General features: G+C 41.4%; 2 protein-coding genes across 3 annotated transcripts; one reads left to right on the top strand and one right to left on the bottom strand.

Annotated features, from left to right (window-relative positions):
* The first annotated feature begins 54 nt into the window (after window positions 1-54).
* LOC129335440 (ubiquinol-cytochrome-c reductase complex assembly factor 6) lies at window positions 55-6002 on the top strand. Of its 2 annotated transcripts, none has more exons than XM_054987923.1 (3): window positions 55-123; window positions 1568-1694; window positions 2678-6002. In XM_054987923.1, the coding sequence occupies exons 2-3, from the start codon at window positions 1587-1589 to the stop codon at window positions 2771-2773; spliced, it is 204 nt and encodes a 67-aa protein (XP_054843898.1). In that variant the 5' UTR covers window positions 55-123; window positions 1568-1586; the 3' UTR covers window positions 2774-6002. The 2 variants fall into 2 exon arrangements, with proteins under 2 accessions (XP_054843898.1, XP_054843899.1); XM_054987924.1 differs by having other exon boundaries at window positions 103-158.
* A 299-nt stretch (window positions 6003-6301) lies between these two features.
* HSP90B1 (heat shock protein 90 beta family member 1) lies at window positions 6302-19356 on the bottom strand. The gene is made up of 18 exons (XM_054987922.1): window positions 19097-19356; window positions 17328-17427; window positions 15888-16029; window positions 15687-15803; window positions 15096-15427; window positions 13579-13690; window positions 13131-13244; window positions 12536-12652; window positions 12029-12166; window positions 11873-11950; window positions 11711-11776; window positions 9654-9923; window positions 9204-9449; window positions 8966-9102; window positions 8272-8350; window positions 7893-8048; window positions 7112-7219; window positions 6302-6578 (listed from the first exon to the last, which is right to left on the bottom strand). Exons 1-18 carry the CDS (start codon window positions 19143-19145, stop codon window positions 6549-6551), a joined length of 2391 nt encoding a protein of 796 aa, XP_054843897.1. The 5' UTR covers window positions 19146-19356; the 3' UTR covers window positions 6302-6548.
* Between the last annotated feature and the right edge of the window lie 1287 nt (window positions 19357-20643).

The following is a 20643-nucleotide window of genomic DNA, read 5'->3' as shown; positions in this document are numbered from 1 at the left end:
GACGCCCAATCAGAGCCGAGCCTAGCGAAAACGGGGCCCTCTGACGAACCCGGCGTCGGGGAATGACGTCACCGGACTGCCACATGACTCTGCTGGTTTTGCGCCTTGGTTCGGCTTCTCCCGGTGGGCTCCTTTGGCGCCGTTGGATCTTCCCCCGGGTGGGGAGGGGTGGTCTCTCCGCCTTACGTTTGCAGCCAGCATTGGGGGGGGGGGGTGGCAGGCAAGTGGGCACCGCTAACTGTTGTGAGCAGTCCCCCTTGGGCACTCCAAAGCGCATGCCCGGCAAATCTGGTCGGTCTCTAGAGAGAGAGAGAGAGAATGTATTGTATATGGCCATAGCCCTTCTCTGGTCGGGTGGTCTCTATGGTGCTTCTGGACTCGAATCCTGTTCTTCTACTGCAGACGGGCACGGCGACCCTCCTGAAACTGTCTTCGAAAAGAATCAAGATGGGTAGCCGCCTTAGTCTGCCTCGCAGTAGAAAAGAGCAAGAGTCTGAAGACGTGAGATATGACGGACGAAAGCTCATACCCTACCACAAATTGTGTCAGTCTTATAGGAGTTACTGGACTCTTGCTTTTTTAAAAGAACGTAACTTGGGTTCCCGTTTTGAGGTTGGAATAGGATGTCCGGGGCTGCATGCTGCAGTTCTCTTCAGGCAAGGCAGGCGCTTCTCCACTCATCTTTGAACTCTCGTGTAGAATAAGGAAATGAGTTCTCTCTTACATAGTTTTCTGACCAATCGGCAGAGGTCCTTCCTTTTTCTTCGGCGTGTTCAATTAATAATTAATATCTTACTAATAACTTTATCAGCAAGTAGCACCCCAAGTGGAGGAACAGAACAAGCAAGTAGCTTAATTGGGTCGTTTCCACCCCTGCCTGCCCAACTTTTTGTAATCCTGTCTTCCTCATATTGACTTGAAATGTACTCGGATTTATTTCTAGTTTCAGACAAATGGGTTTAGGATTATAACCTTAATTTCAATTCATATTTGACAAAGGGAACTGTGACACTGCAGCTCATACCCTGGAAATCTTGTTGATTTGCAAGCCTGATCTCCGCTAAACAGGGTTGGCCTTGGTTAGTACTTGGATGGGAGACCTCCAAGGAAGACCAGGGTCATTAGGCATAAGCAGACAATGGCAAACCACCTCTGTTAGTTGCTTGCCTTGAAAACCACAGAGGGTTAGTCATAAATCAGGTGCTTCTGGACCCAAATCTTGCTCTTCCACTACAGACCAAGTTGGTTACACTCCTAATATGTAAACCAGTTCTGAGTCTCCACCTTTACCTTCTTTTTTGGGGTGACTTTTGAGGAAGACTGTAGCCCATCTCCCCTTTAAAATACAAGAACAGCAAACTGGATTTTCAGCAGTTGATGTGCTGCATAAGTAAAATATGTGCTTGCCAGAGTGTTTAAGTGCCTTGACTTCAGTGTCTTTAACCATTTCCTAGCCCACGTATTTGTGTTTGGGCTGCTGCATTTCCCTCTAGACTCTGATGTCTTGTTTTCCATTAGATTCCTTAGTACAGAAAATAATTTCTTAATTCCATTCTTTTTCTTCTAGCTGCTGGGACCTCTTTGCCATGCCTGCAGGAGTGTCTTGGCCTCGCTACCTGAAAATGTTCACTGCAAGTATGTTAGCTATGTTTGCTGGTGCAGAAGTTGTCCATAGGTATTACAGGCCTGATCTTGTAAGTTACTTTTCTAGTTTTAAAGATATGTATGTTTACTAGGAATTTAGAAGCTAGTCATCCCCTCCCCTTTTTTAAAAGGGATGAGTAGGTGATGTGAAAGACTTTGTCCTGAGAATCCCAGAAAGCAGCTGCCAGCCAGAGTAAAGAATACTTGATAAACCAATGATCTCACGGTAGCCCTGTACATATGACCCCTGTGAGTGTTGACTATGTGGAGGGAGGGAGAGTAGGTGCAAATGCACTGCCCCAGCCTCCACATGATTGCCAGCTTGTGAGCACAGCACCTAAGCATAGAGGAAGTTGCCTGTACATATGCTTCCACAAGTGGCAGTGTTCAGGAAGTGCTGTTCACTGGGCATTTCCTCTGTGTTTGCACAGTACAGATGACTTATGTGACTTCACCTCATGTGGAGGTGGCGGACAATAATGATGATGCATTGATACCACTTTTCTAGACAGATTCACACTCCAGTCAGAGTGGTTAATAGTCAGTGTTGTTATGATCCCCATAATACAGCTGAGGAGCTTGGGCAGAGAGGAGTGGCTTACAGAAGGCTACCTACTGAGCTCATGGCAGTAGTGGGATTTGAACTAGCAGAGTGCTCATTTGTAGTCCAACCACTTAATCACTGTGCTGCAGTAGCTAGTGTGCTCGTGCCTGTTCATTCTCACTGCTCATTTAGTCAGTGCGTGAAGTTGTGTTTAAGGGGTTAGAATAAGGCAAGCTTTACACGTTCAAAGTAATGGAAGCATAGGATTGTAGTAATACCATAGGCTTGGATCCATAGCAGCGTTTCTGCTGGTGAAAGGATTTCTGCCCTCAGAGTATTGATTAAAGGTAGCTTTAAAAACTACTCTCTGGAAGGGGCAAGGGGTACAAAACTGGCAGAAAGCCTTATATATGGCTATTGTTTCTCTCCAGACACTAAAAGTTTATTCATATGGATGTCAATATAACTCTCTTTTTGTTGTTTTTGTAGACAATACCTGAAATTCCTCCCAAACCTGGAGAACTCAGAACAGAACTTTTAGGTCTAAAAAAAGGAAATGACAAAGCTCAGCCTTCGCAACAGTGACCATATCATCCCTCCAAGAACTGCTCTTTAATGTTATTTATGATTGAACTTCTAAAAAATAATATAGTGGCTCTGGCAACATAATATTCAACTACATTTATTTCATTTTGTTTCATATTGTGTGCTTGGTTGTACATATGCCAGATCTTGCCATGTCTGTAGCCGCTTTAGCACAAAAGAACCATTATTCTACTCTAATCCACTGTTATAAACTTCCACTCAGAGCTCATTTTGAGGGGGAACGTGCAGGAACACAGTTCCGGTAGTTCTCCAGAGGTCACATGTCAGGTGGCCCTGCTCACCTGATTTTTGGCCATTTTGGGCCTGTTTTGGGCCCCAAATGGCCAGGATTGGGCCTAAAATAGCCAGGATTAGGCCTCTTATGGGTAGTGGATCACTCTCCTGCTCAGCAGCAGCCCAATTCTGACCATTTTGAGCCCCTTTCATCCATTTTCAGCCCTTTTGCCATTTTGGGCCCAATTTCTGCCCTGAATGGCCAGGATAGGTGAGGTCAGGGGTGTGGCATATGCAAATCAGTTATGCTAATGACACTTCTGGTGATGGCAAGGGGTATGGCATATGCTAATGAGTTGTGCTAATGAGTTCCTGCAGCTCTTTTTCTATGAAATGACCCTTGCTTTCAATGTTGATTAGTCATGATCTCTAAGGAACTGCTTGGCAAATTTTCTTTAGTTTCCTTAAAACACCTCTTTCTGGATTGTGTTTTGGGAGCTTCCCATGGAATATTAGTGTAGCAGTATGTCACAAATACTGCTAGTCCAGACTCCAATGTTCAAGTAAATGGGCAGTTATACTGTAACTATTTCACATTTAAGATTTTAAAAAATGTTTGTGGTTAAGTTTTGTAAATGGGCAATTCAACATTCTTCTGGATTGCTGTGAAGAAGTTAAATGATTATGTAGAAGTTCCTCTTGGCTAAGCTGCTACATACCTTCAGGTGGGTGGGAAGTGTGTGGTAGGCCTTTTTTGTGCCATCTTGCCACATCCAGGACCCACAAAAAAACGGGGCATTGGAAGGAAGGGGAAGCATCTCTACCATGTTCTACAATGGTGCTGCCTTCCTGACTGCTTACTGTGGCCATAAGTACCAAGCCTGAGCGTCTGCCATCTTTAACAATGCAGAGGATCTTCCCACCAAAATCAACTGCTCCTAAAGAGGCATCCTCTGAAGCACAAATTGTGCAACATGCATGTCTCATTGCTTTTGCTTGTCTTCCTTTGGCTGCTTTTCTACAGGTCTGTGCATGCTTGACTGCCCCAAAGAGCAGTCCCTTCCTCTTTGTTTTTGGGTAGTGAAGGGGGTCCTCTTCCTCAGAAATTAAGCCAGACTTCATTGAAATTAAATTAAAATTCATTGAAATTCCATTGCCTTGGACAGGTGCTCTCACAAAGCAGAGAATAGGCAAAACAGATGAGAGGTACAGGAACTAGAAATTATTCATTATTGTAAATCAATCGCTAACTCAGGGCACCTTCCCCCAGCCGCTCAACCAGGCAGTTACTAGTCCGCTAATTAAGAAACCGTACCTAGACAAAACTGATGTGGCCAATTATCACCCAGTTTCTGATCTGCCCTTTCTGGGCAAAGTGATTGAGAGAGCAGTAGCTGACCAACTCCAGTCCTTGGATAACACTAGCATTCTGGACCCTTTCCAGTCAGATTTCAGACCAGGGCATGGGACAGGGACAGCACTAGGGATGATCTCTGCCTGAATATAGTCAAAAGCCATGCTTCCTTATTGCTCCTCCTGGATCTGTCTGCAGCCTTTGACACAGTAGACCATGCCAACCTGTTGAGGCATCTAGAAACAAAAGTGGGCATCAAAGGATGTGCCCTGGACTGGTTTAAATCTTTTCTCATGGAATGGACTCAAAGGGTTGCCATCGGAGATCAGCTATCTCCAGAATGGGAACTATCTTGTGGGGTTCCACAGGGCGCAATCTTATCTCTCATGTTATTCAACCTCTACGTAAAACCTTTAGAAGAACTCATTCGCAGCTATGGGGTTGGGTGTCATCAATATGTGGACGACACCCAACACTATCTCGCTATCCAGGTCCCCGCAGGATGCAGTCGAAAGATCACTGCCTGACAGCTGTGGTGAAATGGCTGAAAAATAAATTGAAATTAAACCCAGACAAGACTGAAGTGATACTTGTTGGGAAGTCAGATATTCTGAAAGACATTGTATTCCCCACATTTGATGGAGTTTGTTTGACCCTCGATGACTCGGTTAAGAGCCTAGGGGTTATACTAGATCCAGCGCTACTACTAGAAAAACAAGGCAGATGCAAAAAATGCTTTCTACAATCTCACTCTAGCCTGGAAGATGGCTTCTTATTTTGACACAGCCGACCTGGCCACCTGGATCCATGCTATGGTAACATCAAAACTTGACTATTGTAATGCACTATATATATTGGTCTTCCATCTAAGTTAACTAGGAGGTTCCAATTGGTGCAAAATGCTGCAGCTCGACTGTTAGCAGGTGCAAGCAGGAGCATGAACATCACTTCAATCCTGCAGTCACTCAATTGGCTACCTATCAGCTACTGTGCTCAATTCAAGGTATTATTACATAGAAAGCTCTTCATGGCCTTGGCCAGACCTACCTGTGGGACTGCCTCCCTCCCTATGCCCCCCCCCCACGGCAGCTTCACTCATCCAAACAGTCTCTTGGAGCTGCCAGCCTGTACATGGGCCTTCTCTGTCGTGGCCCCTACCCTATAGAACAGCCTGCCTGAGGAGGTCAGCTCTCATGCTCTTGGCTTTCTACAAACAATGCAAAACTATTCAAAAAGGCTTTTTTACTCAAGAGGGCGGTATTGTAGGGAGGGGGTCTCATGTTTCGCCAATGAATTAGGAACCATGGGTTCCACCACTATGTTGTTTTACATATTATCTGTTGCTTTGAATATGTATGTACTGCTTGTGCTTCATGTTTAATGTCAATCCTAGAATGGATTATGTTCTGTTTCAGCAATCCTTCAACCCTGTATTGGATCCTTGCTAATGCTATGTCTCTGTAAACTTGTATTAGTCTACCCTATGACATTGTTTATGGAAATGTCCTTGAAACTGTATGGAAATGCCTACCCTTGCTACTGATTGTACTGATCTCACACTGTGATCCATCTTAAGTCTCAGTGAGAAAGGCGGACTATAAATGACAAAATAAAATTCTTAGTATTAAAGGTTCTAATGGAGGGGGTGTTGTCTGCACATGACCAGATAACACCCTCCACAAGCTCTTGGGGTGAAGGGGAAGAGTTCTTTCTCTCAAGGACTTTCCTCAAAGGAAAATGGCACCAGAGCATCCTATCAATAAAGGCCGAGTTGTCATGCCGTTCTAATAATTTTTGAAACACCTCCCAGCCCAATAGTGCTCCATATACACTATTCCACATCATTGCGTGTAACCACATTGATCGAAGGGGCTGACAACTTTTCAGTGGTGGTCTAAACATAATATTTGGATTTGGGTTATATAGACAAGGCAGAAGCATTTCAATAGCCACCAGCAATGGTGTGAACATTTTAATTTTGTACACATGACAAGATTTTACACCAAGTAGTCAGTTAAATAGTACAAATTTACATTGTGAGGAATGTTTAAAAAATGCAACTTAAAAAATCCCTTCTGCCCATAACAGTATACCTCCCCCCCTTCAACATTTTACAGTGAAAACAAAACAAATTTAGTTCACATTCCTGCTTCATCCTCGGTCACAGGATGCTAATTGCGATGCACTTTACAGTTCATCTTTTACATCTGTAGGTTCCTGTAAAGGCAAAAGAGGAAAATTTTAAGTTCGCTGTTCCAAGTTACTAGGTAGAGCATATAGAGGATCTGTCTGCCGTATTTCATGCCACCATGTATAGTGCTTAGATTAGTTCAAATGTAATTTTAAAGAAACCAGGCGCACAATCATGCCAAAAATGTTTACTGCTAAAGCAGTCATTCTCACGGAGGCTGCTCTGGAAAGTTGACAGCACATTTTTTAATTTAGCAATGATGAACTACCATGAAGTACAAAACACTGTTCAACACTCAGTAATGTTATCAATTTATAAATATCAAAAATTATGACTTGGTTTGGTGTTAACAGATGTGGAAAACAGCATGGAGTTACTATACAAACAGGCCCTAAAAACTACAATATGTTTTGAACTAGGCTTCAGTAGCTTAAAGTAACAGACACTTTGGAGTAGTACTTTCTACAGTTAACAGCAACTGATTGATTTTAAGGCAAGAGAAAGACACAGCAACAGCTTTTTGTACATTGCTGGTAAGGAAACACTTTAAAGTACTAACTTTAACTGTTTCACTATCTTCACTGTCTTCATCAGCTTCTACTTCCTCCTCATCCTGTTCTTCTACCTCTTCAGTAGTCTCTTCTGGTTCTTCAGGCTCCTCTTCCACCTTTCAGAAATAAGTATTATTTAGCTAGTAAAGTGTTCATGCCTTCTAAATAATTTTAAAAAGAAATATGAAGCAGCACAATGCTGCTGCCGTTTTGTCAGTTATTTTAACTTAACATTTCCAGACTACAAAATCATAACTTTTCATCAGGATGAGATGCAATGTTTTAATTATAACTTTAGAGTCCTGCCACCAGGACAGGATCAACAGTTGGAAAAACTTAAAACTAGTGGCCTTGGGATCACACTGAATCATTGAGAAATAGCCTATGTTTTTTGAGGGGGGATGTATTAAGTTTTTTATGCAGAGCTGGGCAGGATTCCTAAATTCCCACACCCCCAAAATGGATTGTTTGGGCAGAGATTCTTAAGGTTTTCCAGTACTGGCATCTCTAAAGTGCCATTTACAGTGAACTATTCTGGGCTAATTTTTCTCAAAACGCCAGTTAATTTAGTCATTTTTGACTTCTTAAACTGTACATACAAAATTTTTCTAGGTATAACACATGCTGGAATTCTCCCAGAATTAGTCTCTCTACTCTAGAATCCTTGAACAGCCACAGAAATATCAAGTACTATAGCGGTTTTAGAATGAACTGAATTCTCAAGCAATGAATGCAGCTGCAACTTTTGAGGGGCTACATTATACACAATTGCTCATTATTTTGGCTAACCTTTTCTTCTGGGTCAATGTTCAGACTCAGACGAAGCATTCTTTCTATCCGTTCTCCATACTGTTTTGTATCTGGTAGCAAATACCCTGATCTTAGGGTAGCAGTCTCAAATAAAACTACAGCAAGATCTGCAACTGTTTGATCATCTTCATTTTCCTAGTATTGAAACAAACGAGTTAATACAAAAAATGGATGTGTGCTACAGCTAGAGCTCCCACTGGGACCCACTGGGCGCAAATACAAGTACCGAGTTACTCAGTTTTGGAGTGTCATAATCAGTTCCTTCTGGTACGATTGAAAGTGTGTGTATGAGTAATGCTAAGCAGAACTGGAATACTTCACAAGCACATACGACTCTAATGTCCTGAACTTTTCTCACCTGAACTCGTCTGAGCATGTCTTTTATAAGAGGATGTCTAGGATTGATTTCAAATGTCTTCTTTTGGCTTGCATAGTAACTACAAAGGTAAAAATAATACATCACTATAAACTTTCATGTTATATTCCCTGAGATTAGTCTTCCAAATATTAATGGCTATAAATCATGCTATTTTAGTCTCCTAAGCCAAGAAAAGGCAAGAGTGGGTAGGCGATTCAATGACTGCTTCAGATGAAGACAGAATTTTCAGCCGGGTAGAGGATAAGGCATTAATTGTAACTGATCATTTCTGCACCACATTTACCAAATTTACATAATAGAATTGTCAATAGAATTGTGTTAAAGTACTGATCTTGGAAGTAGATGACCTTGGAATTTCCAGGCCTGTTGGATGAAAGAGCCTTTTGAAACATCTTTGGAAGCCTTGAAATGTTTTTATTGTATCTTAGGGACTTAAAAAGCCTGACATCTCTGCAGTGGCACAATGCAGTTATAAAAGCCTTCTTTGTGGGTGGCTTTTAAACCATGTACTTTGTTGCAAGCATCACCTGGTCCCATCCTACCCTAAAGCTGGAACTGAACCTAGAAGTAACCTCTACAAGAGGTTTGATTTCATATCTGCTAATCACCTTTATATATACCCTACAAATATACAGTCCCTAGAAAACTCAAGGAAAGGTAATTGAACCCATACTTTGTAGAGATGTCTTTGCCAGTTTGATAAGCTTGAGCCTTCATGATTCTTTCCATATTGCCCGACCATCCATACTGACTAGCAACAAGTGCACAGGGTGACTGGGTTAATCGCTGAGACAACACAGCTTTTTCAATCTAGAATGGAAGAAAATGCTGTTATTTTGAACTTGTGAACAGGCACACTGTAGAGGAGAAGCACACCACACATACATACAAAAGAGAACTCATGTACACACCTTATCCTTTAGAGCTTTGTCTTTCATCCAGTTTAGAAGAGGTTCATATTCTTTCTCCAAAGCTTCATGTGCTTCCTTGGACTTTTCACTTTCATCAAACTTAACCCCTTCCTTAGCAATATTCTGGAATCGCTTGTTATCAAACTCTGGGAGAGCCTGGATGCAATATTCATCTACAGGCTCAGTCAAATAGATTACTTCATAGCCCTTCTTCAGAAGACGTTCCACAAATGGCGAAGATTCAGCCTACAACAATTATCAGTTAAAAATCAAGTTTCAGGCATTACTGTAAAGCATTTCCAACACTAAAAGATAAGACATTTACTGCAACTACTAGCTACACACTGAACGTAAGACACTAGTCTAAACTTTATAAATTTACCATAATAAAATCAATCATTTCAACAAACAAAAGATTCTATAATGGAACAAATCTGCTGCAGTTTTTACCTCCATTCTGCTCGATCCAGCCATGAAATAGATTTTGTCCTGTTTCTCCTTCATTCTTTCCACATATTGGTCTAAACTAGTAAGGTTGCTTTCATGGTGAGAGGATTGGAATCGAAGCAGTTTAGCTAGCCGAGTACGATTAGAATGATCCTCAATTACTCCAAGTTTTACGTTTGTGCCAAATTCTTTCCAGAACGTATCATTATATTTTTCTTCAGCAATCTTTTTAATCATGTCAAGTGTTTTGCGGACAAGTTTCTTTCTAATAACCTAAAATATACAGAAAGTAGCAAGGGTAGTTTAGAGACCTAGATTAAGACTATAAAGGCATGATGAGCCACAACGGCATGTTCTTGCACACACAGTCACATAATTCAGACACTCAATACCACACCCCCTCCAAGATACTTGAGGCAAGATTCCTGCCTCCTAATTTTACACTACTAAGAACAATACTGTAGTTCGTCTCGGGAATAAGGTGAACTGATTCAATAAACCAATTGTTGGCCTACATAGCAGGAACTTTGTTAAGTCCTTGGCCTGTTTCACACTCATGTTTGAAACGGATGGATTTTAGCATTTGCGCCTATGTAGTGATGAGTGGTGTTGAGAACTGATTACAGCTTGAGCCTTTTTACTTGCAAGGAGGACGGCACAAGAGCAGCTACAGTGAAATTAACATCAACCCATGCTTTTCCCTTCGACTGCCAACTTTTTATTACTGTTGTCTGCAATTGGAGAAGACAATAAAGGCAGGCAGAGTTCCATGCAGCTAAGGAGGGGGAAGGGGCAGTGGAGGGGGGGGGAACCATTCTGTTTGTGGTGGGAAAGCTCCCGTCCCAAGCAAGCTGCTGTTCTGCTTGTTCTGTGCACTTGGTCAACCCGGCATCACAATAACTGTTTAATGCTCACGTTTCCATTTTAATGTGCTTAATTTTTTTCACATAAATTCGCAATGCTGCAACTGTTGCTGCTCTTCAGAAATACAAACAAATACTGAGGAAAATCAGATGGGAGAGCTGAGGAGGGAAGGGGGAATAGCCTGCCCCAGCTCAGCACACCTGAGAAGGAAGCGAAGGAGGCGAGCAACGGGCACAGCTGTGCTGCTGCTTACTGCCCTGGCTGCTTACTGCCCTGCCCTGTGCTGCTGCTTACTGCCCTGGCTGCTTACTGCCCTGGCTCCTCTCATTGGGCGCCATGTGCAGTACACAGCCGGAGCCTACCCCACCCACTCTGGGGCTGTCCGCTTATCCAAGGCACAGAAGCACCGAATAGCGCTTCACCATGTGAGTTAAGCAAGCGCAGCGGCGCCCACCTGCCCCTCCCCACACACCAAGTGCCTCCAGCCCACCTAGTGAAGCACCAAAAGGTGCTTCACTGTGCAAGTCTGCAGGAGCAGGTTGAGAAAGGCATGCGTTTTACACTTACAAACACCGGACCAAGCGCGAGTTGGCAGCGGAGGCAAAAAATTGCCATATTTCCACAGCCAGATACCACGGGGAAAACTTAACATAGCCCGGAGCTGCGTCACATGACTAGCTCGGAAGTGTAAAAGGCAGACAAACATGGAATGTGAAATAGGCAATGAACGCGCTGTAAAGACTGAGTGTGAAAGGGGCCCTAGTCTCTTTGCTCCAAGATATACAAGGCAGACCAATATTCATTGCATTTTTCGATGAAGCAAGCAGAAGCCTTGGCCCTGGCTTCAGAAAAAGGGGAGGTCCTTTGTAAACCAGGCTTTTAAAGATCGTCTCTGAACCAAATCATTCTTTGCAATAACCCTGACAGCGAAGCTATACAAATAATAATAACTGTGCTTATATATCGCTCTTCTAGACAGATTAGCGCCTCACCCAGAGTGGTGAACAAGTTAGTGTTATTATTATACCCACAATACAGCTGGGGCTGAAAGGAGTGGCTTACCCAAGGCCACCTACTGATTTCATGGCAGTAGTGAGATTCAAACCAGTAGAGTGCTGATTTGCAGCTAAACCACAAAAAAACACCCAACCCCCAAAACCAAAGTTAACCACACTCTAAGTAATAGCATGACACACCTTTAGCAGTTTGTGCTGTTGAAGGGTCTCACGAGATACATTTAGAGGAAGATCATCAGAGTCTACCTACAGTTGAAAGACAAGAACATTTAAAGAGGCTTGACTCAAAAACCAAAGTAGGAATTTAAAAAGTTCACAGCATACTATCTACATGATACTTACAACACCCTTGACAAAGTTAAGGTATTTGGGCATCATATCATGGAAGTCATCAGTGATGAACACTCTCCGGACATAAAGCTACAAGACAAGAGAATACTTAAGACTACTTAGCACAATTGTTTGTTCTCACTTTTAATGAATTCAGCCTCTTTTTACCTTTATAAAATCACTCTTTTTAGATCCATATTCATCAAATAAGCCACGTGGAGCAGTGGTGGGAACAAACAAGATGGATTTGAATGTCACCTCTCCTTCAGCAGTGAAGTGAATATAAGTCATAGGATCATCTGGCTCCTATGGAAAAATTAGCAGCAGTCAGTTCTGTTCACAAAACCCACCAACCTCTAGTTTGCTACAGTTCTTGGAATTAAATATAATTCCCAAATCCAGATAGCCTGGAGAGGAAAAGCTACATTGCGAACAAGCTCCAGCAGTTCAGCACTCAGGATTCAATTTATCTAAAGCCTGCATCCTATTTAAGTTTGCCTAATTAAACAGCATTTCTGTGTTGGAGAGAATCAAAGGTCTACTCAAAAAAGAAGTCCATCCACTATAAATTCTCATTTGTCAATTAGAGATTATGAAGGAAAATGGGATTATAGTGCCTCCTCCTGTGGGCACCCCATAGGTTCCACATGGACATCAATCAGTACCACAGCGTACCTTAGAAAATGATTTGTAGAAAGCTTTATATTCATCTTCTTCAACTTCTTTAGATGGCCTCTGCCAAATTGGTTTGATGTCATTCATAAGCTCCCAGTCCCAGACAGTTTTCTCAACCTGCAAACATTTTCATACAATTCATGAAACTAAAATGTATAAATGTTTATATACTGGTTACATTTTCAAGACAGTAACATAGTGGAAGCTTTCCACTAAACGAATGCCAACGTTTTAGTTAGTATGTATTTGGAGCTATTATAGGCCTGCTGCTATTCACATTCATTAATAATGTATTAAGTTAGTGGAAAGCTGTTTTTTGCAGAGGCAGTAATCCATTAATTTGGAAGCGGATTCAGGGACATTACTATTGGATTCCAGTTTTTGAAGCAGAGAACCCAAGTACCTGGGTTTTATCAACTGTAGACATTTATTATTATTACTGCTACTTGTATGCATTAGGTTAAAGTATAACATTTAGCAAAATCAATTTTATCTACAGACATACAATACCTTCCCATATATATTTAGACTTACTAATTGGACTGTTTCAATTGCCAGTTGCTTTAGCATTAAAACTCAACCAACCCACTCTTACCTTTTTAGTTTTTGGTTTTTTCTCTTCTTCCTCCTCTTCCACTGCAGCTTCATCATCTGTCTCCTCTTTCTCTTTTGTTTCTTCCTCATCAATGGGTTCTTCTACGGTTTCAGTCTGCAGAAGCACGTAAAACAGAATTTGTCAGAACAGCCTAGCAAAGTATGCCCTCATGAAGTCTATCATTTGTAAATGAAATGTTACAGCATGGTATGCTTTCAGAACATATAGAGTTGACACTGTATTTACAGGTGTAAGAATTAGACAACTGTCCACCAGAAAAGCCACAAGCCATAAAATCCACTTTAGTATAGCATTCATTCACAGCAAATTAGCAGTGCTTCACTTCTGAGACTATGAAATTACAGATACCTTAATAAGCTGGTACGAACAAATTACTACAACTACACTATAAAGGTGGTAAAAGTCCCTTACATGGCACTTGACTTACCTTGCTACTCCATACATATATAGGGAAGTTTATGAACTGTGAGTATTTCTTGACCAAGTTTTTAATTGTATCCAGTTCAAGATAATCTGATGCTTCTTCCTTCAGAACAAGGCTAAGGAACAGAACAAACCATTTAGTTTATTTATGAAAATATTTATAGCTGCCTTGCTTCTTGGCTCAAGGAAGCTTACAAGTAACAATTAAAATAAAAAAAATAAGTAACTGCATTGATTCAAGCCAATGTTTTAAACAGCATTTATTGAGTATCAGTTCAAATTTCTTTTTAAAAAGCATTGTCCCTTAAAATATAACACTGATGCAACTCTACATAGGATTGCAGAGTTGCACCAAGCTACATCAATTGATTCCACAAGTTTATAGTAGAGTATCTATGTAAGACTGCATTGTAAATTATCTAAGCTGGAACAACAACATGTTACCACTTTGTCTCTTGCAAGGTATAGAAAACACTTCTACCATGTGAGTGCCCTACACAGAGAAAGCTCTGGCAATCCAAGCATAGAAGATTTATCAAAAGGAATTTGACCTGCCATGAGAAGTAGCAATCTCTATAGTGAATGCTATCTCTAGCAAATTATTCCTAATCTTCATGTGGCATAACTATCAGTGACAATGTACTTTAAATAGAGTGAATATATTTAACAGTTCTGTTGGTGTGAAAGTTCAGCACTCTATATAAAGTACTAGCTTTAATATATAGAATGTACATTGATGTAATTACCACTAAGTTAGATTACTTGATAAGTCATGATTTCATACAAAATCTTCAATATTAAATCCATATTCAATAATTCAGCACCACAGCTGGATCACTCATCCCAAAGCTTACAACTATCTCCAAAACTAATTACAAAAGCTAGGAAGCTATCCCAAAGGCTAGATTTTTGCCCACTCATAGAGCTGCAAATTGCCTAGAGACAAAAATATCCTGTTACTTTACCAGAGGTTGTGAGTTACCTGTTACAGAGGCAGGGATGTCATTTACCTCCATGCCGTGAAAAGCTTCAGTTGCCTACTTCCACACAATCCTCTATTAAAAAGGACAGGACGTTTTTTTCTCCATGCCCACTGGCCACCATACACTTCCATCAATCACACATTTATTCTGGCCAGGATCCAATTAAAGATGTTTTTTGAGAGAAAACATGCTTTTCCATTCCACAGCTAGGAATTATTTCAACTGCACAATGCAAACTAGAATTTACCTTTCAAATGTCATCTTATTCAGGACAAGTACTATCTATTTGCACAAAGGTCAAATGGTACAAAGTTTTGCCACTAATCAGCCAGGAACCAGAAAAAGGCCATCACCTAGGGTACACCCTTGGTGTAACACAGCAATGCAAATCAACCACACTTATTGCCCAGTGGTACTTGAGGTTGAATATTATTGTGTCAAACATAATATTCAATTATTCATAATATTCAGCCAAACAAAATTGACTGCCTTTTGCAAGCAAAGTACATGCCTTGAAGACATTTGCAATGATACTCACGTTATAGTAGTTCCTCTTCCCAAGGTGTTTCCCCGAGGATCCTTGATTACAGAGAACTCATTTGAGTCAGACTCCCAGATATGTTGAGTGTCATTGTTGTGCTTTGATGTGACAATAACCTTGTCAGCAACAAGGAAGGCAGAGTAAAACCCAACACCAAACTGACCAATCAGCTCAGAAGTTGACTGACTCTCTTCCTGCATCTCAGTGATTTTATTTAGAAATTCACTTGTACCAGACTTGGCAATGGTACCCAGGTTTTTGATCAGTTCTTCTTTGGTCATGCCAATACCAGTGTCAGTAACATGTAGCATATTCTTCTCTTTATCACACTACAAAAGAAAAACCAATTTGCTTAGCGTCCAATGAGACAAAATTTAGCACATTAGTGTTTGAACAACTATTAAAAATGCATTCGTCAATTTAAACATTTTGAAAAGGTTTTGGAAATTATTCCAGTTTAAAACAGTATCGTATCTCTGCCTTCTATTCCTTTCAATCCTTAAATACAGCAGTACTAGTGTTTAGAAAATAATACCTTCAACATACAAAGAGTCATTTGTAACTGAAGAAATCATAATGGCAACTTACCTTGATTTTAACTGTGAGTTCTTCATTATCAGAAAGGGCATTTTCATCAGTTAGTGAGAGAAGTCGTATTTTATCTAAAGCATCAGATGCATTTGAAATCAATTCCCTCAGGAAGATCTGCAGCACAATGTTGAAGACAGTCAAACATGTGTATATAAAATATTCACAGCACTACTGTTCTGCAATGAATCTACTACCTACCTCTTTATTTTTGTAGAGAGAATTGATAATAAGTTTCATCATTCTATTCACTTCAGCCTGAAATGCAAACTTTTCTGACTGTTCTCTGATTTGTTTTATCTGTGATGCATTTAAACCATCCAGCTGGATTGATTCTTCTTCCCTGTGAAAAATATCACCAGTTTATTGTACTTTTACTGTTACTGTTTACTATTACTGTTAAGCCACCTCAAACTTGTGACAGAGATAGGATATGACAGAGGCAGGACATTATAAAAAAGTGAAGCACTGAACTTTTTATATTGTACTAGCAACTACACCTTATGCTCTGCCAAGCATGCATATTTTGTAATACTACTAGAAATGTCCCCTCCTGCCCAAATCTAAGTCTGCAGAGAGAAATTCCACTCCCAATATGCTAACCCATTTGCTGCTGACAACTTTGTCCAGTACAAGAAAGCTGGCTTTTATTAAAAGTTTGATATCTAATTGTTAGCTGTAGAAGAGTACCTTAATCATTATCAACAACATCTATACCAAAACTTTATCTTTCTGGGTGACATGAAAGGGCATACTGTTTCCCAAGCTGAGACTAGAAATTCAAGTACCCTCCTCCAAAAGTTTCCAGGTAATCAGGAAGCCTTGAATTATGTACCAAATTTCAGGGCACTAACTCTTTTTACTATTTTGGATCCTCCTCGCAATCAGTGAGCAACTGAGGTCAGAACAATTTTATGCATACAAATTTAAGATTTTTCAACAAAACAGCATCCAGTGTTACATGAATGCACTGTGTTCCATAAATGGCATATTATAACAAGCTATTACCAGAAACTGCTTTTACTTGCTGGTGACAGAAGAGGGATCAAAGTCAGTCTCTTTTCCCTTTGGCAACACAGCTCAACAATCAACATCAAGAATTCCACTTTACTAGGATCTCACTTCTAGATCAAGATAAGGCCTATTACTTTGGATGGGTTTAATTGTAGCGGTGATCCAAGTTCAGAACCATTATCAATCGTTCTCCCAGCAAAGACCAAGACTGCCATCTAACAGTAAATCCTACCTGTCTTATGAGCTAGTTCTGGCTACTTCTGTTAACAAGAGATTTTGACAGATTCCACCCTCCCCTGCCATATCAGCTCTAATCCTAGCCAACCTACTTGTATAGAGCAAGAATCTCATAAGTTATTTTTAATTAGTGTTTGACTTTTCATCCGTATGATGTCTCCAGGCTGAGATCCCTGATAAATCTGTAAGAGAAACTTGTTTCTCATACATTGTACTTTCAGCTTTTACTCCAAATAAACTGTTTAATACTAAATAAGCATACAGAATGAAAACCCAACATCAATGAAAAGGGTTCACCAACATTAAAGTTGGTCCATAAACCTGACAGTGTGGTATGAAGAGAATGCTGAATTTTATATGTAGATTTAGAAAAGGATCTGCAAAACAAACCTCTGAACAACTTCATCATCAGTTCGCGATCCGTCCCTGCTTTTGCCAAGATCATCTTCCACAGTGCCATCCACATCAAGTTCATCTGCCTGGGCAGAGGCTGCAAAAGGATGATTCTGACAGGTTAGTAAGGTTAGTCACCAAAGTAGCACTGCTGAACATTGCAAAACTGAAAAAGAATGCTTTATGTTCAAGGAGCTTTCAAGAGTACAAAGCAGTGTGTGCTGAGTACTGTTCTTCATATCATACAGGTTGCCACTACTACATTCAGCTCAACACTGGCGTCAGGATGGAGTAAAGTTTCTTCCAATTATAAGCTGAACAGAGAATGATAAAAGGGGACAAAAACAGGTTGCTAGCAAAGCTGATGAAACAAAATTCCAAGCCACACCCCACCATGAGAACAGAGGTGCAATGGAGTTGACTGAATGGGATAAAGCTAATGGAAATGCTAAGCTATTGTAAATGTCTAGGTGATAGTAAAAGGAGTTACAATGCAGGTAAAATACAAACAGTGGTGTCAAGGAGGGATGGCCAAGTAATCCCTTTGCTCCACATCCCAATCTTAGTGGGACAGCTGACAGTAAGGCAAGAATGTTCTGTAAGACGATACCAGGTCTGTCATGTGCAGCTTTTGGTGTTTAATGCACTATGTAGGACTCAGCCATTACAAGCTTATATTCACAATCCCAGTCCTCCTAAAGACCATTTACTCTGACAACTTTTATTACCGTCTGACAAGTGCAAACACAGATCAATAAGACTTATAAAGTACATCTAATGAAACAAGACTACTGTGAACCCTTTATTCCAGGCAGCATTCCTACTTTTAATGACTGAAGGCAAGCCATTATTGTAAAGAAGGCTACTGACCTTCCAAATCATCCCTTTATTCTGCAGAGGTACTATTTGGTCTCATATTTTGCTCGGCAGAAGGTCTCATTTAATTTAACAGGACCCATCCCTTAGTTAAAAGGATGCAGGATCTCAGTGAACGCAATCCAAGGAAAAAGTTGCACTTAAGTCAGGGGGTATTCTGGGGGGCTTTGGAGACTTACTGAGAAGAAACTTCCAGGAAGGGGAAACCTTTCATGCACAAGCCAATTAGCAGGAACGTCTAGACCAGGGGAACTTTCCCATAATAAGATTTGAGTTCAACAGCTTTCCTCAATCCTGTACTGAATTACTACTGGTTTTAAATCTCTGCAAGTTTACATGTATAAACTCTAGTCCGCTGTTCATTGAAATATCTCTGAAACTGACTATACTGACTCACGCTGTGTAATCCACCATGAGTCCCAAAGAGAACGGCAGACTACGAATAACGCAAAAGAAACGGAACGAACATTTTCACGGTATCCGCTTTCGAGAGTCTGAGCTCTTTTCTTCAGATACTAAAGAATCAGATACTGAAGACGATTCTCCATTAACTGAAGAAGGGAGCGCTGACTCTCGAAAGCCCACAGCCCGGAAATCTTGTCCGTCTCCAAGCTCCCACTGGAGTCCAATCCTACTGTTCCACTGCAGACCAACACTTTCCCACGACAAGGTGGCCAGTCTACTGAATGGAAGTAACTTTAATTTGTGTATCTTTGCGGCCAGCCAGAATGCCTCGCCCTCCAGAGAGAAATTTAGAGAGCAGCCTGAGGTAAGCGTTCCCTTTTCGAGGGAGAGAAGGGGCGAGGGCCGGGGTCCCAGCCGCACCACCCTCCTCCTCCCTGCCCCAACGGCCGCTGGTGGAAGGTTCTCGAACCCCCACCCCCACTCACCGGACAGGAGGAGGAAGCAGAGGAGGCCGAGTCCCCACAGAGGCTTCATCGCAGCGGTGCCAGAGCGGACAGCGAAGAGAATCACCCTGGACGGCGCTGCCTTCCCACGCGTACGAAAGGACCAGGAACTTCACTCGCCTAGAACAAAAAGGCGCGCACGCACCTATCCTGGAAGCAGGAGGGGGGAAAAAAAATCTCCACAGACTCTCAATGGCCAACGCCGCTAACCGAAGCCAGCCAGCCCGCCCCCCAGACTTATCTCTAGCAGGCGCCGCGGGGCGGGGGTAAACCGCTTCTCAGTCCCGCCAATCAGCGCGCACCACGCGAAACGCGGAGCCACTAGGAAGCGTGGATGGGAGGGGCGGAGTTCTTTCCCCACCAATCGCGCTGCTCCAGGTGAGGTTTCTCGGTGCCAGAGCGTGGCCGCGCTCGATTGGATGTTGTTAGGTTAAAGGACCAATCGTTGTGAAAGGCGGGAATAAGCAGATCTCAGTGAGGGTTGTTTCTATTTATTTTGGAGTTTGGGGGGGTTTTAAATTCACGCGGTGTTCGGCGAGTATCAGGATGGCTCTTAAAGCTGGATTTTTTTTAAAAAAGTTAAATTACACTTTTAACAATTAGTACTTCCGGGGCAGTGAGGAAAAGGCTTAATTTTAGAGTTACCATGACAACCTTTGTTTCCGCTTTTGTGCAGCGCAAAAACCGCGTGCAAAGGAAGTCGAGTAGAAGAGGGCTGAGAGAAAGAATGATTCTTCCACACGAACTTACTCTTTAGCCAAAAATGCGTTGGAAGCATTGCCATGAAGTCAGCAAATTAAAAACAAAACCGGTGTAACGGCTTGAAAATATATCCCCAGTGCGCGAGTCTCCGCAGGCTCACTGCTGGAGTGTCCACTCCTCGTTGGTGCTTTGTTTGCCGACGTCAAGTGAAGCTTTGTATGCCGGGAGCTGTCGCCTTAAAATAGTCTGTGGGAGTTGTAGTCCGTTGAAAGATGGGAGGCTGGTGGTGCTTGAGGGAATTATTTTTTAAAATATACATAGTGGAAGCAAAGGGGAGCTCCTTACACGAGCCAGAAGCAGACTCAAGGATGCCTCTGCTCTAGTCGTCGATCCGGAGGATAGCTGTGGTTCTCGAAAGCTTATGCTACAATGAAGTTAGTTCTAAAGGTGCTACTGGACTCTTCAGTATTCTAGTCGACTCCCTTCTACAAATTCTCTGCTGTTTTCCTTACATTTTTGTTTTTATAAATTTTTATTTCAGTTAATAAACTCACAAACGTAAAATGTAAACTACAATCGAACAGTCATCTAAATCATACATCTACAATCATCCACGACCACAATGCCTACAATCATCTAAGCCATACACAGGACATAAGCACAATCATCTAAATCATATAAAACACATACACATATATAAACGTATAAAACGGATGATTTGATTGATAATTATATGATTTAAATGATTGGAGTCTTCCTTACATTCAATCTACTACAAAACTTTTTCTTAACCAAATATATGAAGTAATAGTTTTCAGATTTTACCC

Source organism: Eublepharis macularius, chromosome 9 (assembly GCF_028583425.1).
Source record: "Eublepharis macularius isolate TG4126 chromosome 9, MPM_Emac_v1.0, whole genome shotgun sequence".
NCBI lineage: Eukaryota > Metazoa > Chordata > Lepidosauria > Squamata > Eublepharidae > Eublepharis > Eublepharis macularius.
Note: the sequence above shows the minus strand (reverse complement) of the source record. Positions and strands in the feature narration are given on the sequence as shown.